General features: G+C 42.4%; 8 protein-coding genes across 35 annotated transcripts; 4 read left to right on the top strand and 4 right to left on the bottom strand.

Annotated features, from left to right (window-relative positions):
- The first annotated feature begins 69 nt into the window (after window positions 1–69).
- LOC6634407 (translation machinery-associated protein 7 homolog) lies at window positions 70–697 on the top strand. Its single transcript, XM_002057892.4, has 2 exons — window positions 70–182; window positions 251–697. The coding sequence occupies exon 2, from the start codon at window positions 254–256 to the stop codon at window positions 446–448; it is 195 nt and encodes a 64-aa protein (XP_002057928.1). The 5' UTR covers window positions 70–182; window positions 251–253; the 3' UTR covers window positions 449–697.
- A 217-nt stretch (window positions 698–914) lies between these two features.
- Window positions 915–2373, bottom strand: LOC6634408 (ribokinase). The gene is made up of 3 exons (XM_032433373.2): window positions 2081–2373; window positions 1462–2010; window positions 915–1321 (listed from the first exon to the last, which is right to left on the bottom strand). Exons 1-3 carry the CDS (start codon window positions 2134–2136, stop codon window positions 1009–1011), a joined length of 918 nt encoding a protein of 305 aa, XP_032289264.1. The 5' UTR covers window positions 2137–2373; the 3' UTR covers window positions 915–1008.
- A 952-nt stretch (window positions 2374–3325) lies between these two features.
- On the top strand, window positions 3326–4738 carry LOC6634409 (uncharacterized). The gene is made up of 4 exons (XM_002057894.4): window positions 3326–3483; window positions 3654–3819; window positions 3891–4515; window positions 4592–4738. Exons 1-4 carry the CDS (start codon window positions 3432–3434, stop codon window positions 4688–4690), a joined length of 942 nt encoding a protein of 313 aa, XP_002057930.1. The 5' UTR covers window positions 3326–3431; the 3' UTR covers window positions 4691–4738.
- On the bottom strand, window positions 4701–6773 carry LOC6634410 (xaa-Pro aminopeptidase 3). Its single transcript, XM_002057895.4, has 3 exons — window positions 6229–6773; window positions 5349–6159; window positions 4701–5290 (listed from the first exon to the last, which is right to left on the bottom strand). The coding sequence occupies exons 1-3, from the start codon at window positions 6559–6561 to the stop codon at window positions 4878–4880; spliced, it is 1557 nt and encodes a 518-aa protein (XP_002057931.1). The 5' UTR covers window positions 6562–6773; the 3' UTR covers window positions 4701–4877.
- A 152-nt stretch (window positions 6774–6925) lies between these two features.
- Window positions 6926–9323, top strand: LOC6634411 (TIP41-like protein). Its single transcript, XM_002057896.4, has 5 exons — window positions 6926–7076; window positions 7156–7493; window positions 7564–7783; window positions 8539–8697; window positions 8772–9323. Exons 1-5 carry the CDS (start codon window positions 7065–7067, stop codon window positions 8859–8861), a joined length of 819 nt encoding a protein of 272 aa, XP_002057932.1. The 5' UTR covers window positions 6926–7064; the 3' UTR covers window positions 8862–9323.
- Window positions 9070–11402, bottom strand: AnxB10 (Annexin B10). The gene is made up of 4 exons (XM_002057897.3): window positions 11269–11402; window positions 10483–11194; window positions 10236–10417; window positions 9070–9267 (listed from the first exon to the last, which is right to left on the bottom strand). Exons 1-4 carry the CDS (start codon window positions 11278–11280, stop codon window positions 9211–9213), a joined length of 963 nt encoding a protein of 320 aa, XP_002057933.1. The 5' UTR covers window positions 11281–11402; the 3' UTR covers window positions 9070–9210.
- Window positions 11352–20638, bottom strand: LOC6634422 (cytoplasmic dynein 1 intermediate chain). Of its 27 annotated transcripts, XR_011417402.1 has the most exons (11): window positions 20496–20638; window positions 19764–20067; window positions 19548–19694; window positions 19237–19367; window positions 18785–18847; window positions 18381–18401; window positions 16761–16808; window positions 14386–14541; window positions 13055–13977; window positions 12116–12990; window positions 11352–12054 (listed from the first exon to the last, which is right to left on the bottom strand). XR_011417402.1 is itself a non-coding variant. In XM_032433377.2 (10 exons), exons 2-10 carry the CDS (start codon window positions 19916–19918, stop codon window positions 12637–12639), a joined length of 1998 nt encoding a protein of 665 aa, XP_032289268.1. In that variant the 5' UTR covers window positions 19919–20067; window positions 20496–20638; the 3' UTR covers window positions 11352–12636. The 27 variants fall into 27 exon arrangements, 26 of the variants coding, with proteins under 26 accessions (XP_032289268.1, XP_032289269.1, XP_032289275.1 ...); XM_032433377.2 differs by having other exon boundaries at window positions 11352–12990; XM_032433378.2 differs by having other exon boundaries at window positions 11352–12990; window positions 14386–14538.
- A 2796-nt stretch (window positions 20639–23434) lies between these two features.
- Window positions 23435–26336, top strand: obst-A (obstructor-A). Of its 2 annotated transcripts, none has more exons than XM_015169568.3 (4): window positions 23435–23686; window positions 24473–24670; window positions 24753–24956; window positions 25049–26336. In XM_015169568.3, the coding sequence occupies exons 1-4, from the start codon at window positions 23635–23637 to the stop codon at window positions 25303–25305; spliced, it is 711 nt and encodes a 236-aa protein (XP_015025054.1). In that variant the 5' UTR covers window positions 23435–23634; the 3' UTR covers window positions 25306–26336. The 2 variants fall into 2 exon arrangements, with proteins under 2 accessions (XP_015025054.1, XP_002057935.1); XM_002057899.4 differs by having other exon boundaries at window positions 23436–23686; window positions 24470–24670.
- The last annotated feature ends 227 nt before the right edge of the window (window positions 26337–26563 follow it).

The following is a 26563-nucleotide window of genomic DNA, read 5'->3' as shown; positions in this document are numbered from 1 at the left end:
AATATGGTTTTTTAAGCAATAGGTAAAATGGTTTTAAAATAAAAGTATCGGCATTGTCGAATGGTCACACTATCTTTTCTAGAGTCGAAAATCAACAAATATCGACATACCAAAAGTTTTTGACATTCAGTATATTTTGAGCACTTGTCAACACTAAATAGAAAAGTTGGGAAAACGTGCGAGTGCGTGACTATTCTACTACGCTTTCAAGAGAAAAAAGAGAAATTAATATTTGTACATTCAATTATAGAAAATGACTGGTCGTGAGGGCGGTAAAAAGAAGCCACTGAAGGCGCCCAAGAAGGAAGGCAAGGAGCTCGATGATGAGGATATGGCATTCAAGCAAAAGCAAAAGGACCAACAAAAGGCGCTCGAAGCAGCCAAACAGCAGGCTTCCAAAAAGGGACCCCTTGTGGGTGGCGGCATTAAGAAGTCGGGCAAAAAATGATCGCAACGCATAAACTATTATTATTTGAAGAAATTTGTGAAAACACACACACACACACACACACACACTGACACAGACAGACAGACAGATGCCCGAATACACTATGAAAATTGCATTTGCAAAAATTCAGTTTTCGTCTATGTAAATTGACCAAAATTGAGCATTAAGCAGTTTACACAATTAATTTCTCGTTTTATACTTACGATTAAACACAAATAGCGCATTAAATATTGTCATAAAAACAACAAATGCCGCATTCATTCTATGCACAATGATCAAGGCCTGCGCTAGAGATGGCCGCGTGTCACGAACCACATTTCGGCACGAAAATTCCGACTTTCTGCTTGATACTCAAATATTTTGTTGGTATCGCAAGCTTAATTTGGCTTTTCATTTCTATGACACATCATTCAGATGTAATTGAAATTGAAATTTAGCTCATTACGCGCCAAACTCTAGGCTGAAGTGCTTTTACAAGTCATTTGGTTTATTTTTTTTTTGGTCCGTCATTTGTTAGTACATTCCGTGCGGGCACTTGGAAAAACTCTTCTTTCCTGCTCTTAATCATACGGAAAGCTGGACTGTGTGCCCGGCAACTGTACGGATTTGGAGGCCACTGTGCAAGCGGCCAAAATGTGTGCGGACAGCTCTTTTGCCGGATAACGCGCCAAGTTGTGTGCCAAGGCGCCAATGAAAGCATCCCCGGCGCCAGTTGTGTCCACCACCAGATCAGAGGGCACAATTGGTGCTGGCACCAGCTCGTATGCCATGGGATCGGCCTTTGAAGCGCAAACAGCGCCCAATTTGCCCAGCGTTATGATCACCGTGTTGGCGCCCAGCTCGATGAGGCATTTCAGTGCCGCATTCGCCTCACTGGAAAGCGGTCAAGTTATATTATAAGAATTTATAGAGGATCAATGGGCTAGCTAAGCTTAAATACCCTTGCAGAGATTTGGCCGAGCATTGTTGATGCCCTCTGCAAGGGCATTCAACTGAGCTAAGGAATTCTTTACTTAATGCTCTTGATGCTCTTCACGCCGATGATGAGCGCCGCCTCCGTCTCGTTGACACAGAGAATGGTCGGCAGGCGCAGCAGGTCCACCGGCAACTGTGCTAAGGCTGGCGCCGCATTTAAAATGGAGATGCCCCGGAACTCGCGCAAGGCGCACAGCGTTGCCTCAATGGGCGTCTCCAGCTGGCAGACGAGCACCTTGGCCTGTGCGAATAGTTGCGATGCGCTTGCCACATCGTTGGCGCTGAGCAAATTGTTGGCGCCCACCACAATGATGATGTTATTCTCGCCGCCGGCGGACACAGCTATTTGGGCAACGCCCGTTGTTTGGCCGGGGATCTGTTGCACATGCTCCACGTTGATGTGCTCGGCGCGCAGCTGGTTCATGTAGTTGGTACCAAAGCTGTCCGCGCCCAGTTTGGCAATGAGCGCCGTTTTGGAGCCAAGACGAGCGGCTGCCACACACTGATTGGCACCCTTGCCACCGAATCCGGTCTGGAATTTGTGGCCATGCAGCGTTTCGCCCGGCTTGGGTAGACGTGGTGCGTAGCTGGGCGGGGTGGGTATAAAAGTAGCGGCTGCAGTGACATTGAAATTGATGCAACTTTCGTTCCACTTACCAGATGAAATCTATGATGGCCGAGCCAAAGACGAGCACATCCAGCGGCTCGCTCATTTTGCTAGGGCGCAGAATTTCAAAGTGTTTGTGAGTGTGTGTGTGTGTGTGTGTGTGTTATGCAGTGCGCTTATCTCAAGTGCTGTGTGTGTTTGCCTTGGATGATAATTGGCAATAGTTGGTAGTGCAGCGCCGGCGGCTTATCAGCGGCACTGCGCCGTCTTTGGTCTGCCCGGCAGAATCTGCGCGTTGGTCTATTGTGACGTTGTTGCGATCGTGACTTCACAATAGTGTCGTGTACTATCGATAACTATGGCATGAAAAAAACAAGCAAGCCTATGAGAAATCATGCAAGTGATATGTTCTCTTTTCACGTATGTAGCCTTGGCAAGGCAGATCAACGTCTAACTAATTGCACACGAAAATCGCAGATCATCTCCCTTTTTTTTTTGATTACAGCAGAGAAACGTTTTAAGCTTCCTAAAGTGGCGCACACTCGATAATTTAAGGTAGCGATTATCGATTGGTATCGTTTTTGAAAGGGTTACGAGTGCAATTTATAAAACTAACAAATATAAACGAAAATATATACACAATGCTGCATTTACTTTCGCACATGCAGCTTTACCAATACAAACCAATGTTTCATGTGCAACACAAGAGAGTTTGCTTAACACTTCTTTTTCAGATGCACGAGATTTTTGTTGATTTATATCACGCTTCAAATCATTAAACGGTTGAAATCTACCAGGGAGTGAATGAAGTATTCAAGGACCCTCTTAATATAAAGAGGTAATTGAGTTTGCGGGCGACGACAATTTAGATTTCCTCACAGTTCGCGAAGGTGCGTAAAAAGAGAACGTCAAAGCCGCAACACACTGATTTCTTGAATAACCTGACACAAGCGCGCGATAAGCTTTTTTGAGCTGAATTAATCGTGTATCCTTTCGACCTATCGAGTAACTGCTCAAGCGATTAGGTTCATTATCGATAAGAAAACTAACAAAAATTGCAGCGGATGCCACCAATGTTATTTAGCTGTTATTTCAGGAATGAAAAATCTTGGTTTTGCTTGTGATTTGAAGAGTTCTTTTTTTAGTCGCCGCGAGCCGTTGGCAATATCGCACATAATATCACGAAAATGTAGTCTATAAAATTCCCGACGAGGTTTCTTATTGGATTTCATTGTGATGCCAAAGTGCTAAAAAGCAATATCGATTACTTGAATGGTTTTTGAAAAATAGTGGTATCGATAAGGTATCGTTTTAAGAAGTTATCGAAAAGTAAAACAAGTGCCAGCCAACCGCTCTAAATATAAAAGGCTGATTTTGAAAATATTTAAATAATTTGCAAACATGTCGCTATACAGATTTACAAATACTTTTAGACTGGCACCCAGAGTAGCTGGTAAGTGTGACCAGCTAAAATTGACTGATTAGGATAATTGTTGTACTCTAATTGGATTTATTAAACCCGAGTCCAACCCGACCGGTACAAAGTCCGAATCTGAGTGTGTGGCATTCAATTGGCAGCAGTTGCAACAGCCTAATTAAACCTTGCACCATTTACCTTAACAGCCATGCAGCCCTATCGCAACAAAACACACAACAGCAGCGCTCAGGCCGCTAGCGATGTCGCCGCCAAGTTCAAAACTCTGGCCATCAGTTCGCCCAAGCCCTTCGTCTTTCATGTGGAGCTGAATCGACCCAAGCAGCTCAATGCGATCAACAGGGATATGTGGCTGTAAGTGTAAATATCATATATATATATATATACGTATACATCACCATCATTTGTATTGGCTTGCTCCGCAGCGAGATCAAAGACTGCTTCGAAACGCTGGCCATAAATCCGGATTGTCGCACCATTGTTCTGTCCGCGGCTGGCAAGCATTTTTGTGCCGGCATCGATTTGTCATCTATGATGAGCATGGGCCAGCAGCTGGCCGATTGCGAGGATGTGGCACGCAAGGGTGTTGTCCTGGAGCGGACCATTAAGCTCTATCAGGACTCGATTAGCGCTGTCGAGCGTTGTCCCAAGCCCGTCATCATGGCCGTGCATCAGGCGTGCATTGGTGCCGGCGTCGATCTAATTACCGCCGCAGACATACGCTACAGTACACAGGATGCCTTCTTTCAGGTCAAGGAGGTCGACATTGGCATGGCCGCCGATGTTGGTTCGCTGCAGCGTCTGCCCAAGGCCATTGGCAGCCAGTCGCTGGCTCGCGAACTGTGCTACACGGGTCGTCGCTTTGAGGCCGCCGAAGCCGAGCGCAGCGGTCTGGTCAGTCGCGTATTTCCCGACAAGGACTCTTTGGTGGTCGGCGCCCTTGCGCTGGCCGAGGATATTGCCAGCAAGAGTCCCATCGCCGTCCAGACGACCAAGGAGAGCATGGTCTATTCACTGGAGCATACCAATCAGGAGGGACTCGATCACATTGTATGCTATCTATATCTATGCATTTGCTTGTCCGGAACGAGATTTATATTAACCTTTGCCCTTTTGCCAATTGCAGCGTATTATCAACAAGCTGTATCTGCAATCCGAGGACTTTGCCCAGGCGGTGGGCGCACAGCTCACCAAAGATGAGAAGCCCGTGTTTGCCAAGCTTTAAGGGATTCTAATTTATGAACTTGAACAATTAAATGTATTTTGTTCTTTACGTTTCTTTCGTACTACCTATCGTGTATGTACATGGGCCCTGGGCGATCGGAGGAGTTATGCGCGTGATCTGATCACAATTGGTTATAAAAGTTGGAAGTAAATTATGACTAGGAATTTTGGGGCAGCCGTGAAGGCAACTACTTGAAAAGATCTTCCAGTGCGCGCCGCTCCTTGACACAGCCGGCGGTTAGCACCTCGATCTGACCCTGCTCATTGATCAGTATGTCATCCTCGATGCGTATGCCAATGCCGCGAAATTCGTCGGGCACATCTGTGCGCTTCTCATCGATATAGATGCCCGGCTCCACGGTGAACACCATGCCCGGCTGGAGGCGTGTATTGCGCGGCACATGCGGCGTATCGTGAACATCCATGCCCAGATAATGGGAGACATGATGCGGACAGAACTTGTAGCCCTGCGTGGCTAGCTCTTTGTGATCGGTCAGATCCTTGCCAACTAGTCCAATTTCCTGCAGATATTTGCCCAGCCTGTAGCAGGTCGTCTCAAACATTTGATCCAGCGTCTCGCCGCCCGGTTGCATGATCAGCTCTGAAAACACAAAAATCATGGCTTAAACAGGGATCGGCGCTAACGTCAGCTGCCTCACCAATTGTCTCTTTTTGGAGCTGCTCCATCATGTCGTAGAGAGTGCGCTGCGGATCCGTGAATTGGCCGCTGACGGGCCAGGTGCGTGTTATGTCGCTGGTATAGCCGCCGTATTCGCAGCCGGCATCCATCAGCAGCAGCTCCTGCGGCTGCAGCAACTGTGTGTTGTTCACATAGTGTATAACGGTGGCATTTTTGCCGGCGGCCACCACAGGCGGATAGGCCAAATAGCTGGCGCTGCGCATGCGGCATTTAAAGTCAATGGAGGCGTATAGCTGATGTTCCGATTGGCCCGGGCGTGTCTCGGCCATCACCTCGTTGAAGGCATGCGAGGCTATCGAGCAGGTGCGACGCATTAGCTGCATCTCGGCGGGCGATTTAATCAGACGCATATTCTCCACGAACGTGTAGACGGGCAGCAGCTGGGTGCGCTCGTTGTTGCACACCTGCAGCATCGCATCCGTCACATTGGGCAGCTCCGATTGCTTCAGATCGAACCACAAATGTGGCTTTAGCTGGGCGATACGTGCCGCCAGAGTTTGTTGGAAATTGTCGATGGGTTGTGCTTCGTGGACGCCAAAGAGCTGCACAGCATAATCGGGCCCAGTCCGTGGACCATCCCAGAGCTCGGCATGTGGATCCTTGGGTCGCATAAAAAGCGTTGACTGTACCGTGCCCACATCATCAATGGTCAGCAGAAGCACCGAGTCCGGCTCCAGACAACCGGTTAAATAATAAAAGTCTGAGCTCTGACGGAACACATACGGTATCTTGCCACTCATATACTTTTTGGACGCCGCACCAATGACCAGCTAAGGAATTATACATGGCATCAGCAACGATTAGACAATTAGACTTTCAACAGCTTAGCTAGGCCATACCATGTGAGACTTGGAGGTGCGGCCATTGAACTCATCGCCAAAGCTGCCCGCATAGGCCTGCAGGCCTTGCATAAGCTGAGAGCGACGCGTCTGAAATTCGGCCTGGCCCACGCCGGGCACCAGCTCGTTGGGCCTGATCAGATGCGGATGCGTTGCGCTTGTCGGCTGGCCGAGGGCGCGCAGTCCGTTCTTGAGAGCATCGGCCACGCCGCGCACCTCCTCGGCAGTTATTTGCGACTTGCACATTCTGGGCGCCGTATATGTGGAGAATTTCGGCTTGGTGCCAAGGGCGCGCAGCAGGCAGAAACGTGGCAGGCGTTTGAATGCAATCATAATAACGATATTCGGCAGTGGCAATTTTAATTAGTTGTTTTAGATGTGCGTTCGCTTCGCTTTGTTAGTATATGGCACGAAATTTGTAAATCTATAGCAAACATGAGCAAATGGAATAACTGACAAAAACAAAACATTTGCCGCTACGCTTTAGAGATGTGAACAAACAGCTTATCGATGTATCGACGTATCGATGTATCGCTGCAATGCGATACTTTTGCATTAAATCAACATTTATTCTCTATTAAAACTCTGGCGACTGCTTCTTTGATGATTCTATATAAAAATGTAGATTTGTAAATTGTTTAAACACTTGAGTTTGGCAATACGCAATCGTGTTCACTTTGAAATTTAGCACATTATCAAAAATATATCGATGACAAAATTCGCAAAGGATTTTAAAAATCGATACAGATTTACACAACACACTGCCGCATTATTCGCGTTTTATATATGAGCATTATTTTAGTGATACAATTCTCACCTATACCACCGCAATAGCAATGGCAAATGAAGTAAGAAACGCGAGACAAACAGACAGGCAAACCGATATATAAATATATATATATATATATATTTTCGTATTAACTGCAGTGCGGAGTGCTCCGTTTGCCGGTGGATTACGAGTCCATACGCTTCAATGACTGGTCCATCAGCTACGAGAAGTCGCACATACTGAAGAGCATGTGCCATTTGGGCAGCGACAAGTGCTGCGACAAGGACGACGCCAATCGCTGTGATCTATGCAATTATCAACATTCACTGGAGCTGCCACATCTGCCGGACATGGTGTTCCACAAAAACAAACTGGTGCTCCAGCACAAAGATGGCGCCATTATGGAATTCAAGCCGATGGACGCGCTGGCTCTCGTTGCCAACGGCAAACAGGCCGCCTTGGAGGTGGCCTGCGCTCAGGAGTGGCGCGAGACGCGGTAATCCCGAATATAATCGTAATTACACTCAACAAGCTTGTGATTTATAAGAATCTTAATGTGATTGCAGCGCCGAGCAGAACATGGAGCAGAAATACAAGCCATTTGACTGGACATTTACAACAACATATCAGGGCACATTAAATGATAAGTTTCGCTCCGAATTGACAGACCAGACGCTCAACAAAATGAAGCTAATGCAGCGCGAAAATATTCTATTCTATCATGATCTCACACTCTATGAGGATGAGCTGCATGATCATGGCATTTCCGTGATGAGCGTTCGTATTGTGAGTAGCCTCAGCCTCAGCCCCAGACCCCAACCCCGGCCAGATACATTTGCATAATCGATATAACGAGTTACATCTGTCTGCCTGCTCGTCTGTTCATTTCCATGCAATTCACGTTCTCTCTATTTATTGAAGATTCTTTGATTAAGCTTCTTTTTTGTTGCAGGCAGAACCTAAGCCGAAGTCTGCTGCCTCAGATCGCTCAACAATTAAGTTCTTCTATAAACAACTTTTTATACCCTTGCATTGCCTTCTATATATGCATGCACACATATATATGTAGAGCGCAGCTAGATTCTTGAGAATCGAGGAGGAGAGCACTCAAATACCCTATATAGAATCAAAATCAGACACTTCCATAACTCGTTCGAATCTCATCAGATTTTCAGAAGGTTTGGCTTCTTGTTCATGATTTGGCCTCTAGATCGATTTGGCATCGAAATCTGGAAACAATCCACGGGCAAGGCCCAGATATACCCTGCTAATATATCATATAGCTGCTATAGGAACAATTGTCCCAGTTCTTTTGTTTCTTGGGATATATTGGTAGCTTTTTATAACGTAAGAGTTGTTCAAATTCTTGTGAAGATCAGATAGGCATATTGTATAAATGTTTGGAGGAAAAATCAATCTAAGATCTGATACTTTGTTAGTTTTGGAAGTAAGGCTTATGCTAGATTAGTTGGAATAGTTTGTTGTTAACTGTGTGGCTTACTTACGATTCACTTTATATATTTTGTTGTGTTTATTTTTAGCGCGTTATGCCCTCCGGTTTCTTTGTGCTGCTGCGTCACTTTTTGCGCATCGACGATGTGCTCATCCGGATGCACGACACGCGCTTCCATTGGGAGATCGAGAATGATTACATACTCAGGGAGTACATACATCGCGAGGCGCCCTGCTCGGAGCTACAGGTACAGCTAGACACACACACACACACACACACACGCGCACGCACACACACTTTTGCTAATGTTCTTGCTTGCAGACTTCGACTAGCTTTTGGACGAATCCCGATGAAATGCAAAATTTTCTACCCGTAAAGACCAAGGAGCTGCACAAGTTATACTTTAAATAGTTCGAGTTTTTGGGCTTCCATTTCGCTTCTTTTTTTTCATTTCACTGCGTCGTCTGTTGCTTGTGTTTTTTTTTTTGTATCACCTTTTTTGTAGTAGTATTAACCTTCCAGAAGGCATGTGGGCATCAGCCGATCCTTGTCAGCCAGTGTATTGAAAGCAAATTGATTGTTAAATGTTTAAGTTGATAAATTTTGTAGTAGCAACTGGTTTAGTGTTTAGCGTGTGTAATTTATTGCCACAAACATTAAAAGCGAGCATCCTGCGCAAAGGACACCGTAAATACTATAATTGGCTAAATAGCATCTATGATAATTTCGTATAGTTGATTTGCTTTTGGCCAGGTTTTGCTTAGGCGCCGCCCAGCAGCGCGGCCAGAGCGTGCTTGTAGTCGCCCGACGTTTCCGACTGCAAACAGAAAAACACAAAAAAAAAAAAAAAAAAAAAAAAACAAACAGGAAAAACACAGAAAGAAAAAAAGAAATGAGAACAGTTGAAATATGTGTGGACCGTACAATAAAATACGGGCATATCCGACCGGGCAAACATGCATCAAGAACCAAACAACAAAGAAAATCTACTCAAAACAACAAAATCTACCCAAAATGAAAAGCGATCATTGAACGCTTTCCAACACTATTTGTAACGTTTTCACGCACAAACAGTGTTTGCAAGCAAATTCTTTTCAATTATGAATTTGTTGCTTGAATCAAAATTTGCATAAATTAAGCATAAATCATGTTACGCAATGTGTGTCACCTAACGTATAATATTTAAGGCCTTAATTGAAATATGAAAGCAATTTGTAACTTTTAGCTACGCTCTTTAAGATTATATCTACATACATATACATATACACAAATAAATTGTATTAAGAAACTCGAGCGATTTGTGGTTTTTCTACTCCTGTTCGGAATCTGGCATGAAATGGGCCGAACCCATAGAGCATATATATATATATATATATATAGTCAATCCTGGATCTATTTCTATGCAAGCTAAACCCTCGATTAAAGCCCTTAAAACTGTTCTTTCTGTTATGGCGGAATCGGATCGGATCGGTCGGAACGGTCGAATCGGATCGGTCGAATCGGAGCAAGCCTTGCTAAATTTTCTTTGTTTTTCTTCAGCTTTTCTTTGATGTGGCTCTGGAATGTGCCCAGGTGCCCAGGTTAGCTGGAATTTTGGTTAGCAGATACCCTATTTGGACTGGGCAATACTTACGTCCTAGCACCAAAGACAACAACAACAAGAACAAGAACAATAAGTACAACAACAAGAAGAAGAAGAAGTAGATGAAGTATTAGGGGAATTACATAAAGCAAAAGTTGTAAATGGATTAAAAGGTGGTAGAAATATTTGGTTTAAGCACTTACCACAATGGCGCTGAGCAGCGTACGATTATAGATGCGCTCGAACTCCTGCTTAATTGTCTCCAGATCGATCTCCGAGCGGCTGACAATGATGCGTATAAGCGTCGCATCGTCGGTGCCGGCCCCATCCATGGCCTTGTGCAGGCGATTGGCAAAGAACGCCGCCGGCGACTGTACGCACTCCACTGCGGGCAATTGGAATTGATTGGAATTGGTGGTCAATGGTATATGGATGTGGATGCGAACATACCGATGGCCATCATGGCCTCGTGCAGCTCATCGGCCATTTCGTGCTTGATGGCCTGCTCGATGGTCTGGCCGGACAGTTCCTTGTATTCATCGAAGACCAGTCGCAGCTGGGGGAAGCTGGCATGGGCCATGATGCGATTGAAGACCTCCTCGTCGGTGCCCAATTTAGCCTCACCAGCGGCATACAATTGTGCCGCCTGATCTTTGGCCTGTGCCGCATCCACGGGCGTATCCAACGAATCTCGCACGCCGGTCACAATCAGCGTTAGCAAACGTCTAAAGAAACGGGACGTTTCGCTGCACATTTGTTCGGCCAACGGCCGTCCATATTTCTCCTCATAGTTGACGACAATCTGCTGCATCTCCTCGTTGGTTTTGGTGCAGAGAATTTCGACAAGTGTTGACTCCTCGGTGCCCAAGCCGGCCATGGCGCTGTGCAGCTGCTGGCACAGATAGTCCACGGGCGGCATCATCAGCGCCACAATCACATCCTCAAACTTGCCGCCCAGCTCATCCTTCAGATCATCAATCAAATCTCTATCGAATTCTGCAGCGTAGGCGGCGCTAATTAACTGGCGCTGGGCATTGCTACGTGAGGTGAGCACCTCGATTATTTGCTCCTCATCGGTGCCGAGGCCACGCATTGCGGCGCGCAGCTCCTGGCTATCGCTGGCCGCATCGAAGGGGCTGCGCGGCACAACGCACGGCACGGCCTGTACGCGATGAGTCAGCGCAATATGCTTTAGCCCCAAAAACTATCGATTCAATTTGCATACGAAGTACTGACCTTGTAATCCATTTCTCGTTTTGCTTTTCGTTTTTTTTTTTGTTTTTTTTTTTGGGTTAGTTGTGTTAAATACGTTAAAACTGTTTGTTTCTTTTTTTTTTTTTTTGCCAACAATTTCACACTGGCTCGTTCAGTTTTCTCGGTGCAGCTGTGTTGTTGTTCTTGCTGCTGCTGCTGCTGCAATTGCAAATGCTTCGTTCAGTTTTCTTTTACGTTGTTCTCCACCCGCCGTTCGCTACAGACTGCACACAGACAGCGTCGCTGTCGCTGCTGCTGCTGCCGCTGCTGCTGTCGACGTCGAGAGCTTTTATGATGAAGCTTTTAATTTCGCTTTAACTACGGCTTCGGCCCAAATGGCAATGCAATACGCATGCCAATTGCATGAATCATTGGATACACACAAATTATTAGCTAGATATAAATAGATAGCGCACACGCACACACACACACACACACATACTTATATATATATATATATATATTATCTTTATTTAATCTCGTTTTATTGTTGTTGTTGTCGCTTGCATGAGTTATTAATATACTACAATTCAATTACAGTTTTGTCATTCTTCTGATTCTCAACTTGTTCGCTTCATGCACGCGTTTGTAAATATCGCGTTATATATGTATATGTAATATATATATATTTGTATCATTTTGTTGTTGTTGCATATTATATAAATCATTGCGCAAATAAGTATTGTTTGCCATTTTCTTGAATTTTCTCCTTTTATACACAGCTCGTGGGGGCAAAATCAATCAGAACCGAAAGCCATGAAATCAGTTCTAAACATATTAAGAATATATGAATATATATATATATATATATCAAATAAATTACAAATACCAATGATTTTTAGGCGGAGAGCTTGAAAAGAACGTTTCGCATTTAAACCAAAATCGTTTAAAGCATATATCGCATACATATGTATACATATTTTGGTTTTTGTTTTTCTCAGTGTAACTTCATTTGATGAACTTAACTTGAATACGTTGTGGAGGAGGGGGCGGGGGCGTGGCGGGAGTAGGAATAAACCAAAAAGCTCTTTTAAGCTCTTAGCTTGGTCGCATTGCGGAATATGGGTGGAATATGGGTGGAAAGCGGTAGCCTTTGATAAAATAATAAAAAAAAAAATGATAGAAAACGAGTTGAATTACAACGCGTACAAAATTAAAGCCAAGCTCTTAACACAATCAATGGAAAATTGGAGCACATTTATATATATATATATAAATATGTATAGATATATATATATATATATATATATATAAGTATACGCCCCCCACCCACATCCTTTGGCAATGCACACCAACGATTTTTGCTTAGACGAAAACGTGCTCTGTTCTGTAATTCTGTAAACGTTGGGATTAGACCTCGTCGTTCTGATTCATCTTGAGCTCGTTGAGGGTAGCATTGAATCGGGACCATTCATCGCGCGACGGCAGCGCCAGATGCTCAGCGACATCGTAGACATAGAGCTTGCCGGACTCATCGCCGATGGTCACATGGAGGCCAGATGGTGTCCAGGAGACGCGATTCAGCGCTGGCGCACCATCGACAACGATTGATGCTGTCGGTACTTCGGTATCCTGATTGAGGTTCCATAAATCAAGGCGACCGCTACCATCGACAGCAGCAAATAGAGCGGGATGAACGGGCGACCAGGCGACATCCATGACATAGTCGGAGTTATCCTCAAACGAATACAAGGGTTTGGTGTCCTGCAAACGAATGGATGGCAATTCAATAAAAAAATCTTCGGTAGGATGCACACGGATCGCTCACCTTGAGGGACCACAGCTTAATTGTCCAATCGATCGATGAGGTTAGGAACAGATGACCAAAGTCCGGTGACGATTGATTATAATGCGTTGAGATGCCCGTTATGGGACCCAAATGCCGTTCGAATACCTCGTTCACGCCCGAACGCAGGCCGTGCCGCGATGCCGAATAGACATAGCCATCCTCGCTGCCCATGACCAGGCTGTTGATCTCATTGGCCGGAAAGGCCATGCATGTGATGGCGATCGCCTTCGATTGGCGCTGCTGCAGCTCGAGCGTATCCTGCGGCTGCGATAGCATGTCCAGCGACCAGGAGCACAGCTTGCCGTCCGACGATATCGATATGACATTATGGGCATTCTGTGTGCCCACCATTTGCAGACAATAGACGGGATGTGTGTGCGCCGCAGCGCTCAGGGGTGTACGCTGTATGGGCGTGCGTTTCTGGACACGATTATCCCAGAGCACAATCTGGCCAGAGTATGTGCCGCCGAGTATTAAATTGGGATTGAATTTGGCAAAGCATGTGGACATCACGGCGCTCTGACAGTGGAAGACATCCTCCGGTGTTTGCTTCTTGAATTTTGTATTCCAGACCATCACGACCCCGTCCGGCTCATTGGGGCTCTCGTCGTTGCTGTGATAGGAGGCGACCACCAGTTCCGGAAAATGCGTTGACCAATCCATGCTGGTGATGCAGCGATTCTTTGACCAGCGCTCATCATAGAAGACACGATTCAGCGATAGGCGGGCGTGGGAGCGCTCATCGTTCGCCTCCTCGTTGTCGCCGCATCCAATGTAATCCGTATAGATGTCCACGTTCTCGGAGAGGGCGCGCTCAATGACGCGTCCGGCACGCAATACGAATCTCTGAAAGTCCTCCGATAATATGATCATTTGCTTTTGCTCCTCCGACAGTTCCTTGACTGCAAATTGTGAACGATTTATGAATTATATCGTGTAATTCCATACGTTTGCGTGTCACGCGCCCATCGCTAAATGGAATTGCGCGTGACTCGTGAGCGAATATTATGAACAGTGTTCGTGACACGAAAATTCAATGATATTCCATAACTTTTACGTGTCACGCGTAGAGATGTGTTCGTGCATGTGCGTGAGTCGTGCTTAATACTACGAGCATTCCATGCTCGTGCGTGCTCACGTGCACATCTCTAGCTGTGAACTGAATGCTGCTCGTGAGCGTGTGGCGATCATAACTTTTTTTCTTTTTAGTTTAAAACTTCCGTGTCACGTGATAGATATGCATAAAGAGCATTTCGTGCTGAGAAGTTAGCACGTGCACATCTCTAGCTATAGATGAGCTTTGTACTCACCCTCCTTCTTCTCCTCCTGCTCCTTCTTCTGTTCGAGCGGTGTTATGGCTGGGGCCACATCCTTGACTGTCGGCAGTCCGTGGGTGAGATAGCCAGGCGGCAGCTTGGAACTAAAGCCATGATCCAGATGGGGCAGCGAGCTCTCTTCGTCGTCTCCTTGGGCATCAAATGCAAGCACTGTTTAAGGTATAAAACTAACACAGCTAAAGGAACATGACAATCGACAGAACAGGAACAATTCTACTTTTTTCTTTTTCTTTTCTTTTCTTTCTTTTCTTTTTTTCTGGTTTAGCTGCAATTTGCTTTTTAACGGGCGCTTTAACGGTTGAACGTGACGTTTTTTTTTTTTGCATGTTGTCTCTGTCATTTCTTGCAAAAATTTCGTTATTTCTTTTCTTTTCTTTTTTTTTTTGGCTTTATTACAGGGCTTCTTGTGTGTGTGTGTGTGTGTGTGTTTGTGTGCGTGTGAGAGTGTGTGGCTTGTGATAAGATGAGATTAGCAGTGTTGGAAAAGAGCGGAGTAGCGGGGCGATTAACGGAATAAGAGAACGCACAATTGGAATTCTTCATGTGCTAATTGGACTCGACACAGCTGTGTGTGGGAGTGTATGAAAGAGAACGGGAGGGAGCGATACAGATAGAGAGGTACGGTAAGGGAGAGAGCGAGACAGAGAGAGAAAGAGAGAGAGAGAGACACACATACACACGCGCGTTTGCACTTGTGTTTTATTCATAAGTCGCAGATTTGTATAAATAAAAAACACAAGAATTTTATTAGGTACATGGTGTGTGTGTGTGTGTGCGTGTGTGTGTGTGTGTCAATTTATGCACTAGATGCTGTTAGTGTGCTTTACGCTTTACACCATACAACTCAATACACAAAGCCAATTAAAAATTATTAAAAAAAAAAAAGAAAAAGAAATTAAAATATATATATATTTAAAATTAAGAAATTTACAATTTCCTATTATCTCATACGCCGTTAATATGTATGCATGTGTGTGTGTGTGTGTATATATATATATATATATATTCATATATGCATGTATGTAGTGTAGCAGCATAATAGATATAGAGAAATAGAGAGAGAGAGAGAGAAAGGGAGAGAGAGAGAGATAAGAGGCATATTTCAAGTAATATTATTATGTATTACGTAATTGGTTTAAACTCTATTAACAACACTTTCTTGCTTCACTAATTCGTGTATCAATTAACATTTGTTCAGTTATTTTTGTTTTCTATTATTATTTTTTTTTTTTTTGGTTCTCCACCCAGTTTATAAATTTTTGCGCTTAAAATTATGTATTTATGCTAGGTATATATTACATATATATATATATAATTATTCTTTTTTTTTTAGATTTATTGTTTTTGTTTTTTTTTTTTTTTTGGTTTTGGTTTTATCTTTTTAACATTTAACATAAACAGCCAACAGAGGTCGCTTTTGATATCTTGTGCCGTGGGTTAACAGTTAACACAGTTGTTAACGGTACATTAAAGAGAGCCGCCTACGACGCGCTTCGCTTGCTGTGCTTGTTGAGAGAGTGAGCGAGTCAGAGACAGAGAGAGAGAGAGAGAGAGAGCGAGAGTGACAGACAGGGGTACAGATAAGGAGAGCTTGAAGTGGATGTGTGTGTGTGTGTATGTGTGTGATTGACTGCGCCGAGCATGAGAGCCCAAGAGAGAGAGAGAGAGAGAGAGAGAGAGGGAGAGATATGGGAAAGAGAGGGACAAACTGGGACGCCAACCAAAGAGCGAGACAATCTGTAACTAGCGTAAAATTTCGGGTCTGTTATGTTAGCAATTTTGGATGAAACAAACGTTAGTCGCACGCAGTTATAATATGTATATATAGGCAATAGATCGATGAAATGATTATTGAAATTGAGGTTAGGTACACACAAAATGCACAAAATGAAAGAATTGTTGGAGTTTTTATAACAATTTTGATATGATGCTAGAGAACACATTAGGCAGGCAGGCAGGCAGGCAAAATGGCGTAGATTTTGTTGACTGTACAGCGTGTAACGGTAATTTATTGGAGACAAGGAGCCAGAGAGAGCGAGTGAGCGAGAGAGAGGTAGGTTGTGTATATGTATGTCTGTGTCTGTGTGTGTGTGTGTGTGTGTGTGTGTGTGTCTGTGTGTGTTTCTAGAGTGTGTCAGCCAGCGCGAAGTTCATGTTGATGGATTATAGGTATATATATATGTATATAACTTTATATCTTCATGTTCAGATTTGAATTGGCTTTAAATATATTTTTAATGATTATCATTATTGTACGCGTTATAGTTAGAATTTGTACGTTCCTATTTTGCTTCATGTCGATTTCCCGTCACTGTTTGCGAAAGGCCTTTTTGTTTGGGTGTACCTACCTGTGAATTCATCCTCCCACTCTAAACCCGGATTAAGATTGTATTCATCTTGAAGAAATATAAAGAAATAAATATATTGTACATGTACACAATTTTAGTTTTGATTGATTTTAGTTTGTCTTGCACTTTTTTCTCTATACTTTCGTTTTAACAAAAGAAATCAAGACCCAAAAAAAAAACAACTTGGCCTCAACGTACCAGCCGCCCCCCTTGAAATTGATCGGGTATGCAGTTTTCTTCGTGAACAAAAGGCAAACAACATAAGATGATGTACGAAACGATAAAAGCAACCGTTTATATGAATATGTTTAACGTCTTTTATATATATATATATATATATATATATAAAGAGAACATAAATCATGGCTTTTCGATAAAAAAAAAAAAAAACAAACAAGATATATATATTAAATAATTAGCACATTTGTCGAACGAAAGCGGCGACAATTATAAATTATAGTACAATGTTAAGTTTATAACTGATATACACATATATATAGATATATATGTACGGTATATTATAGAGTACATGATATTTCTCAGTGCTTTTACATGCATTCGTGTTGTATGCGTGTGTATGTGTGTGTGTGTGTGTCTGGTTTACATTTTGTTCAAGACTTAAGTTTATCAAATCGATAGATATATATATATATATATAAATATATATACTCGATACTTGCATTGGGAAAAGTTGTCTAGAGATATTATGAATATTACGATAAATAAGTTTTATGCTAAGAACAAAAAATTTGAAGAATAAACCAGGCTAAACTTGTCAATAAATGAATAAATACGACTAGTGTATAACAGTTGCAATGGAAACTGTTATACGGTTATACGCAAAAATAAAATGCGAGCTCTGGGTAATTTTGTTTCTGTTTTGGTTCTTATAAAAACGAATATTTTTTTTATATATATAAAATTAATAATTATAAAAAAAAAATAACTTAAAAAGTCAACTACTTAATGGAATAATAAAAAAAAAAACTTATAAATTGGGTGGAGTTTGTTGAAATATATACATATATATTTTTTAGAAATATATATATAAAAATAGACTATAAATGCTGATACAAACTGAATGTCAGATTATGCCGTCTAGACGCTACATTTGGTAACATAAATCTCAATTAATTGCAAATTCAATAAATTAAATATGGGAAATATTGTACCGATAGGCCGTAAAAAGCAATTTCTAGAATATATATATATACGAGTAATAGGTTTTTTTTTTCAAGCACTATAGATAGAAACTACATACGCACAAGACTAACGAATTATATGTAACGAGAGCCAAAAAGTAGCGAGTAATAAGTAACGAGAGCTAAAAGGTAGCTAGTAATAGGCAATGAGAACTAAAAGGTAGCGAGTAATAGGTAACGAGAGCTTAAAGGTAGCGAGTAACTACATACAGCGAGCGAGCAAGACAAGGAAGAGCAAGAGAGGGAAGGCATAGTCAGATAGAGTGGGAGAGAACGGAAGGCAAATATATATATATATATATATTAGAGAGAGGGGGGGAGGGGGAGAGATAGAGAGAGAGTATACGATAGTTTCTACTTGGATTCGCGGGCAGGAATATTTTAAGTAGTTAGATACAAAAAGTCAACAACTACTCACCATAATAATCCGTAGCATGAGCTGCAGCATTTTTTGCGTGCGTACCAAGAACAGATAAAAAGGGGGAAGAAAAAGTAAATAGACAAATTATTAAATGCGCTCAAACAAATGCCTAAATACAAACAAAATACGTTGTGTTCGAAAGCAGCGAATGCAACAATTAATAATCATAATAATAACATTAACAATATGAAACAAAACAATTAACTATGAAGAATGAACGTCAAAATCAATGAAACGATGAATATGTGAAAATTATAAATCAGATATATATATAGCTATAGCATAATATATTTTGAGAGAGAGAGAGAGAGAGTGAGAGAGAGCTTTAAATTGGTTACCATAATGAATTGTGTGCTGTTGTCTAAATTTGATTGCTGTCTGCTTAAAACTATATATAATACCTTTACGTGGACGCCACCAGTCCTCCATATATCCTGACAGAGGCGATGAGTGGCAAGAAAGAACTGTATTTGTTATTTTATTTCACTTATGTTAAATGCTTGCTCTATAATTTGATCAAATTTCATTTAAAAGCACAACACACAACAACTCAAATGTGGCAAATCAATATTGGGATTCTGGGAATTAGCTTTGGGCAGAGAGAAAGAGAGAGAGAGAGCATTTTGAGCGTACAGAAGACGGTTAATAAATAAGGCGATATATATACAATTTGAAAGGAGCACACAGAACAATTTGAAAAGAATAAGAGTAGAAACTATGGAAACTGTTTGAGAGTGTAGCCATACGTATGCATGATTCGGTTATGGGTTATACACTAGCTAGCATTGGGCAATATATATATTTATATATATATATTTTATATATGCAAGTAGTTCTTAGAGCGCATACGCACCATCACGCTCGTGTCCGCCGGTGCTGGTGGTCTGTGTTTGTTTCGTATAGACGAGTGTCTCCTTTGGTGGAATGTTTGTGGCCTGCACGTTGTAAACGCTCAGATTCAGTGGCTGTTTCTTGCCGGCGCTGCTGTTTGTTAAAAAAAAAAAAAACAAACCAAATTTCAGTTGGCATCGAAATATGCTATACAAATGGACATTTCCAGACTGAGCAAAGCCGCATCAAGAAGCAACGTTTGTTTAACTTTAGCTCGACGCTGGAATTGCCCAAATTGGTTGTCTATAATAATTTTGCTTTAATTTTATATACCCCTGTCCGTTGACGTTGGCCTGCAGGCTAACATCTGGCGTTTGTGTATTGGAATTATCGGATGTCAGCGAATTGGCCGAAGACAACGAGGAGAGCACCTCAGAGACGGGCGCAAAGCCCAGCGAGGACAGCATTTCATCCAAATCTCTGCAAGGGCACAACACATTATAAGCTATTAAGCTGATCAGGCATTTGTATATATTGTTGTTGACATACTTGCGCTGATCCTTGTCAATGCCGGTGCCGGTGCCAATGCGTCCGGCTGCCTCTTCCATGTCTTTAATCTCTTTTTCGCGGCGACGTCGATCCTTCTCCTCGCGCAGTGCTGCCAATTTGGCCTTCTTGCGCTCCAGTTCAGCCTTGCGATCCATTTTTGAGGTGTGGCAACGCTCGCTATTTGTTCCAACCGATGCAGTACGGGCACGTAAGGCGTGTGTGTTGCTTAGTTTGTGCTACTACAACAACAACAACAACAACTACAACTACAAGTGCAGTTCGAAAGCAGCTTTCGCTACGCTAGCTGCAGAAATAAAGAACAACAATAGAACAATGAATCACTTTGGGCCATTAATAATTGTAACCAATATTGGTCAGCGCAGCTGCTTGATGATGTCACCTTCACAACAACCAACAATAATAACTGGCCAAAATTTAACAAAAGACACACACATATGCAAATTATGTTATTTTCACTGGATAAATGCACTATTCATGCAGCCGACAAAACTTTCAGCACACAATAAAAAAAATAAAAAAAATCAATAGTCAAATGGGGCAACCACAAGATTTGATGACGGCGGCGCAGCAGCAGCAATAGCTGGTGGCAGCGCTGTCGCTGTGACGTCGTTTTCCACTTTTTGCTCGTGTGCCCAAATTTTTTGCCTCAACTCAATGAACAGTTAGGCAGCGCACAACACTCAAAACTCAATACATGTTTTAATAGCGCACCTTTTTATGTTGTTCTGGGACTAATTAAATGTGCACAGATTGCAATTAAATCATCATTTTAATCCAATTGAAAATGCGATTGCAATGTTTTGTGAACAGCGCCAGTGTGGCCGTAGGCAACAAATGAAATTTACCAAATAATCGATATACCACAAAATACTGCAAATGTTAAGTGGCTGTAAGTATACAGCGCGGCACTTGATATCGTATTTTATCGATGTAGCAACGCCAGCGGTGGCGCTTAATTTGAATGTGTAAAATTCTGGACATGCACATATATTGCAATTGTCAGCGTGGCAACACTGAACTTTAAGTCCGACTGCATTGATCTGGCAACGCCTGCAACTGCGCCAACTTTGAAAATAGTCAATTCAATAGTTTGAACTGCATGCTTTTATTTGTTGAGCGATTGAGCAAAACACGTTTAAGCACGCTGATTTCTTGGTAACATTAATTAATGCTTTACGCATTTGGCTGTCAAGTGAAATCATAAGAACCCGTCAGCATTAAAATGGGCAAGTGGAAATAGAAAGCTAACGAGAACTTGTTGAATTCATTGTCATTTTGTGCGACTCTCATGCAACGCGGCATAACGGTAAATTGTGGGCTGTGTGCAATTGGCATATTAAGCGGCCTTTTCCGTAATTACCCGTTAATTGTTTGCCTGACCTGGCAGAGAGAGAGACTTGTGGCACCCACACACACACACACACACACACACACGCACACAATGACACTGACACAGTTGGTGGTTCGTTCACTTTTGACTGCGAGCCCTGCCTTAAAAATGTTATATTAATACACAGATATTAATATGAATGCGCATATACATATGGTATGTATGTATATCAAAAGTCTTGTTTTATTTTAGTCTTCTTCTTTGAGCTGTTATTTGGGTTGGAGCATCTCGATTTTAAAAGTCGAGCGCGCAACTTGATGGCCTATAAATTGCATATGCATCGATTTCGTAATGCCAATAACATTAACTGATTGTGTGAAACGCCTCGCAGCAGCTTTTTTTTTTGTTTGTTTGTTCATACCCTGTACTCATTGAGAAATGCTTTAAATGGGGCATATTGATTTTGTGGGCACGTTTGTAACAGGCAAAAGTTGTTTTCAATTTATCGATAGCAAAAGCAATCGATTGAAATCGATAAGTGAGATGAGTAGATGAGGCAGATACATACATATATATATAGATAGATCGCAGCCAGAATATTTCAGATCTATATTTTAAAATAACAGAGTATTAAAATCGAAAAAAAATCGATTTCGGAGCAGATTTAATGCGGTGTGGGCATGCCGCTGCTGGGCTTTACAGGGTAGCTGCTAGTCGCACTAGCTCCACTTGTTTTTCTCATTTATTTTATTTTTTTTTTTTGGATTTCCGAAATAATGTTGGCAGCTCGCATCGATTGCCCGAGCTTTTTCTTTTAGCTAATTTTGGTTGCAGTCCAAATGACTTAAAAAAAAAAAAAAGAAAACAAAAAACCTTGAATTACAAAATCTTTCGTCTGGCTTCAGGCAGCGAAACTGAAGCTGATAATGGCGTTGTTCATGATAAATCAGCGCATCTGCCAGGGCTTACAACAACAACAAAAAAAAAACTTGATGCGGTGTTGCCAAACTGTGAAGCGGTTTTTATATTATTTTTTTTTTTCTCCTCACAGTTTTCGCTAATTGCGCGAGCTGTTTGCACACACACACACACACACACATGCATGCATGTATATGCGTTGTATTAGGGAAACGCTATTTAATGATATCTGCAATTCGATACGCGCATAATTTGCAAAATTAATTGCTAATATTATTAAATTGCTTGGCCAGATCGTTGCGGCTGTTGTTGTTGTTGTTGTAGTTGTTGCTGCTGTTTCTCAGAAGCTGCTCGAAGTTGCCGGACCTGCGCGCTGGCATTTATTGTGCGCCGAACGAGAGTAAAAGTTTTTTTTTTTTTTCTTCTTTAAATTAACTTTAACTAGTTGCTAACTGCTTTTTAGGTTTGTCAGCCTGTTTTTAATTTTTTTTATTTTTTTTTTTAACATACTCGTGCTGTTTTGCCGGCAGCCCAAGGACAACGGGTTTTTGTGTTTTCTCGAAGCATTGCGTGTGCGTCATATTTAGCATACTCACATTTACATATGTACATATATATGCTTATATTATGTATATTTGATATGCTGACAATTTGTATTTGGTTGACACAATTCCAGCTTGTGATTGTGATTTTCCTGGCGCATCCTGCTCCAAGGTCTGGCCACCTGGCAGCTCAAAAGTCTGGCCACGCCAGCAAAAGTCTGATGACGTTTTCAAAAGTGCATTTGCTGCAAGTGATGCCACTTGAACGTGCAGAGACCCACACACACACACACGCACACATACACACACGCCGTTGCTGTTATTTGAAAGGTTTTGTGGCTTGTCGTTAATTTAACGCTCATTTTGCGTTTATTGTTATCTTTGCGTCTGCTTTTCGTTTTACTTTTTTTTTTTTGGTTATTTTGGACTTTTTATTGCTGTAAATTGTCAAGCATTTGCATGCGCGTCGTTAACCCGGCAAAGTTTCAGTTAAATCGTTGGCGCATATGAATTTTGTTATTTGTTATTTGTTTTTGTTACTGATTTTTTCTTTGGGCTCCCGAGGCACATACAAATTGAACACTTTATGTGTGCACACACACAGACATACAGCTTACATATGTACATACATACATACATACATGTGCATGTATTTACTTGCTTTATTACAGCTTTGCCTTGCCTTTCTTCGCTGCCGCTGCCGCCGCCGTCAGCAATCCCCCAGGTTAGCTTTGGCATCTGCGCTCTGCGTCCGCCTGCGCCTGCGCCCAAGCGTCGCCAGCGTCTGGCGTCGACGGCGCTGCCAGCGCCGAGCGTTGCCGTTGCCGGTGAAAAAGTCTTGAAAAGTGCGCCTCTTTGGCGTTCCGTTGTTAGTTTAAGTTTAACCATCGCACGCTTAAGTCGCGATTTAGTTGGCCGCTAAAAGATACATCACATTTTTTTTTTCTCTTCTGCTAACCTAAAAGGATTTTGTCACACCCACTTGTGACACACATACATACATCTATTTTTTTTTTTATCAATTTAGTTTTATTAACAACAAAAAAAAAACGAAACAAAAATGAAATTATTTTTATGTGCCATTGCTGTGACGCTCTGTGTGGCAGCGACAAGTGAGTGAAATATGCATAAATTTATTAAAAAAAAAAATATATATATATATGAAATAAGAAAAAGGAGAAACAAAAATCGAAGCCGATTTGGCAACTTTGTGCTAATCACTTTGACATTGGCTGCGCATATGTATTGGTAGCTGTCTGTGTGTCCGTTTGGTGCAGGCTTCGTTGAAAAGCTCTCTCTCGCTCTCTCTCGCTGCCCACTCTCGCACACATGCTCTGTGTGCGCAGCGCAGCCTGCTTAGAATTTTAACGGTACTATTCGCATGCAGGCATGCATTTTGCTTGATTTATCGCGCTGCTGTCAAAATGGCGACTCTATATGGCATGGGTCGACCCTGTCTGACATTTAAGCTTCGCTCAAATGTCACGTTATTTGCATTTATTAAATGCCGCAACGCGATGGCAACAACAGCAACAACAACAAGATGATGGAGAAGAAGCATAAAACGGGTAATCGATAAACCGGCTGCCGCTGGGCCTGGGCGTCGTTCGGAAAAACCGGACGCCCGGACTGGAACTGGAACTGAAAACTGTTTTAACTGTAACTAACAGAAACTGGGACTGAATTGCTGGCCATGCGATTATGTAACGTCTGCGGTTGCCAGAAACAGGAAAAAAAACGAAACCCCCAAATGCGGCTTGATCGATAAATCGATCTTTGCTACGTTTTTGTTACAATTTTCCAAAAGCAGGAAACTCAACGATGCCGGTGAAAGCACAACAAGTTTATTGAACTTCTCTCTCTCTCTCTCTCTCCCTCTCTCTCTCTTTGGTTAGCAGGCGCAGCTGAGTTCGAGTGCCCCAAGCCGAATGGCCAGTTCGCGGATGAGGTGCAGTGCGACAAATATTATGTCTGCGATGAGGGCGTGCCCAAGGCAAAACTGTGCCCGGACGGCCTGGTCTTTGATCCGCTCAATCGCAAGATCAACAAATGCGATCAGCCCTTCAACGTGGACTGCGAGGATCGCACAGAGCTGCGTAAGTTTTGCCCAACCAATCCTTGAACCGGACTTTCTTGACTGACATGACCGATTTCCATTGTGGTTACTCAATTCCACAGAGGAGCCCAAGTCCACCAAGTACTGTCCACGGAAGAACGGCTTCTTTGCCCATCCGGAGGCGAGCGTTTGCAACATTTTCTACAATTGCATTGAGGGCGATGCACTGGAGATGAAGTGCACCGTCGGCCTGCATTTCGATGAGTATTCCGGCACCTGTGTCTGGCCGGACACCGCCAAGCGTGAGGGCTGCGGCGATCCAGAGAGTGAGTAGCAGCTATCCTAACGAAATCTTAGAGGCATATAATCCTAACTCATTGGCAAATTGGCTCGCTGTCTTTTTGTCTCGTTCCTGCAGAGAAATCGGAAAGCGGCTTTGCCTGCCCCAAGGATCAGCCAAAGACTGATGCGCGCGGCCAGGTGGTCACACATCCCAAATATCCGCATCCCACTGACTGCCAGAAGTTCTATGTTTGCCTGAACGGCGAGGATCCGAGGGACTTGGGCTGCCAGCTGGGCGAGGTCTACAACGATCTGACCGAGATGTGCGATGCGCCCGAGAATGTGCCCGGCTGCGAGGATTGGTACAAGGATACCGATGACAAGAAGGATTAAGCCAGCCGTTAAGCCGCGTGCCACCCGCCGATAAGAAATATATCAACAAAACAAAAAAAAAAAAACAAACAAACAAACACGCACTGCCACCCATCCTTGCGCGCGTCTACTGCAGATACCCAAAATACACCCACGCACACACACGCACACACACACTCACACGCACAGTTACACTTGGACAGACCGAAGGACTTACGGAGCTGGAGCCGGCGCTTTCGGGCACTGGCTGGACGCGCGTTGTAGTCACTTAAACATAGTAGTTTCTAGCTTATTCCTATAGCGCCTTTGAGTAGCACTTCAATTTCAAAACATCTCGTTTCGCGCTACTCGTTACTTGCTGCTCGTTACTTGCTGCTCGTTACTTGCTACTCGTTACTTGCTACTCGTTACTTGCTACTCGTTACTCGCTACTCGTTACTTGCTACTCGTTACGTGCTACTCGCTACTTTGTTCTGACGAGTAACTGACTTTTTTAAACTCTGACTCTGAACTATCTTATATTTCACTCTTTACTCTACTATCTCTCTCTTCCTCTCTCTCTCTCTCTCTCTCTCTCTGTCTCTCTCTCTCTCTGTCTCTTACTTCCCACACTTCATCTGTGTCTATCTGTGCTCTTAACTATTCTATAAAACGTTGTGTATATATTTCCTCTTTTTTTTTTTCTACCTTTTTATTAATATACAAAAACAAAAGAATAAAAAAAACTGTTTTCGATAAACTATCTGATTTGCTATCTTTTCTATTTTTCGTCTTTTCTAATTACTTTATCTATTTATGAAATACATACTATTATTCTTTTTATAATCTACATTAATTCTGTTCTTTTTTTTCATCATCTTTTGCTTTGGGCTTATTTCTTCTATATTTCTGATCAACTTTCATGTATTCTTTCTAAACTTGTTGGATATATAATGTCTTATGTATAGTATTTCCTTTCTGATTAACATTTTCTATTATGAATATCCTTTAAATTTGATCAAAGTTTTTCCTTGATTTATTCCCTAATAAATGGTATTTTATAACTTATTAAAGTCCCTCCTTTCACACATTTTGCTATTGAAAAATCCTACGAAAGTCCAAGTATTTCCTTAACAAGCCTTATATATCTGTTCTCTTCTTCTTCCTCATAGATTAATTTCATCTGGAAAGATCTTTATAGCGAGTTTTTTTTTTTGCTAAGTTTATTTTCTTATAAACTGGTTTCCTGCGACTTATTTCAACTGAACTTTGAGTGTAGTAATTATTTTAATTCGTTTCT

The sequence above is a fragment of the Drosophila virilis genome, chromosome X (genome assembly GCF_030788295.1).
Source record: "Drosophila virilis strain 15010-1051.87 chromosome X, Dvir_AGI_RSII-ME, whole genome shotgun sequence".
Classification (NCBI taxonomy): domain Eukaryota; kingdom Metazoa; phylum Arthropoda; class Insecta; order Diptera; family Drosophilidae; genus Drosophila; species Drosophila virilis.
This window is presented reverse-complemented; position numbering and strand designations above follow the sequence as displayed.

Coding starts and splice junctions, on each gene's coding strand:
- LOC6634407 (XM_002057892.4), top strand. CDS start 254: ATGACTGGTCGTGAGGGCGGTAAAAAGAAGCCACTGAAGGCGCCCAAG.
- LOC6634408 (XM_032433373.2), bottom strand. CDS start 2,136: ATGAGCGAGCCGCTGGATGTGCTCGTCTTTGGCTCGGCCATCATAGAT. Junction 2,011..2,080: donor GCCATCATAGATTTCATCTG/GTAAGTGGAACG, acceptor CACCCCGCCCAG/CTACGCACCACGTCTACCCA. Junction 1,322..1,461: donor AAGAGCATCAAGAGCATTAA/GTAAAGAATTCC, acceptor ACCGCTTTCCAG/TGAGGCGAATGCGGCACTGA.
- LOC6634409 (XM_002057894.4), top strand. CDS start 3,432: ATGTCGCTATACAGATTTACAAATACTTTTAGACTGGCACCCAGAGTA. Junction 3,484..3,653: donor ACTGGCACCCAGAGTAGCTG/GTAAGTGTGACC, acceptor TTACCTTAACAG/CCATGCAGCCCTATCGCAAC. Junction 4,516..4,591: donor AGGAGGGACTCGATCACATT/GTATGCTATCTA, acceptor TGCCAATTGCAG/CGTATTATCAACAAGCTGTA.
- LOC6634410 (XM_002057895.4), bottom strand. CDS start 6,561: ATGATTGCATTCAAACGCCTGCCACGTTTCTGCCTGCTGCGCGCCCTT. Junction 6,160..6,228: donor GCACCTCCAAGTCTCACATG/GTATGGCCTAGC, acceptor ATAATTCCTTAG/CTGGTCATTGGTGCGGCGTC. Junction 5,291..5,348: donor GCTCCAAAAAGAGACAATTG/GTGAGGCAGCTG, acceptor TTGTGTTTTCAG/AGCTGATCATGCAACCGGGC.
- LOC6634411 (XM_002057896.4), top strand. Junction 7,494..7,563: donor CAGGAGTGGCGCGAGACGCG/GTAATCCCGAAT, acceptor ATGTGATTGCAG/CGCCGAGCAGAACATGGAGC. Junction 8,698..8,771: donor CGCCCTGCTCGGAGCTACAG/GTACAGCTAGAC, acceptor TCTTGCTTGCAG/ACTTCGACTAGCTTTTGGAC.
- AnxB10 (XM_002057897.3), bottom strand. Junction 10,418..10,482: donor CGAGGCCATGATGGCCATCG/GTATGTTCGCAT, acceptor AATTGCCCGCAG/TGGAGTGCGTACAGTCGCCG. Junction 9,268..10,235: donor CGCTGCTCAGCGCCATTGTG/GTAAGTGCTTAA, acceptor TTCTGTTTGCAG/TCGGAAACGTCGGGCGACTA.
- LOC6634422 (XM_032433377.2), bottom strand. CDS start 19,918: ATGGATCGCAAGGCTGAACTGGAGCGCAAGAAGGCCAAATTGGCAGCA. Junction 16,809..18,380: donor TCATGCTACGGATTATTATG/GTGAGTAGTTGT, acceptor TATTTCTTCAAG/ATGAATACAATCTTAATCCG. Junction 14,542..16,760: donor GTGGGAGGATGAATTCACAG/GTAGGTACACCC, acceptor TTGATGCCCAAG/GAGACGACGAAGAGAGCTCG.
- obst-A (XM_002057899.4), top strand. CDS start 23,635: ATGAAATTATTTTTATGTGCCATTGCTGTGACGCTCTGTGTGGCAGCG. Junction 24,671..24,752: donor CGAGGATCGCACAGAGCTGC/GTAAGTTTTGCC, acceptor TCAATTCCACAG/AGGAGCCCAAGTCCACCAAG. Junction 24,957..25,048: donor GGGCTGCGGCGATCCAGAGA/GTGAGTAGCAGC, acceptor TCGTTCCTGCAG/AGAAATCGGAAAGCGGCTTT.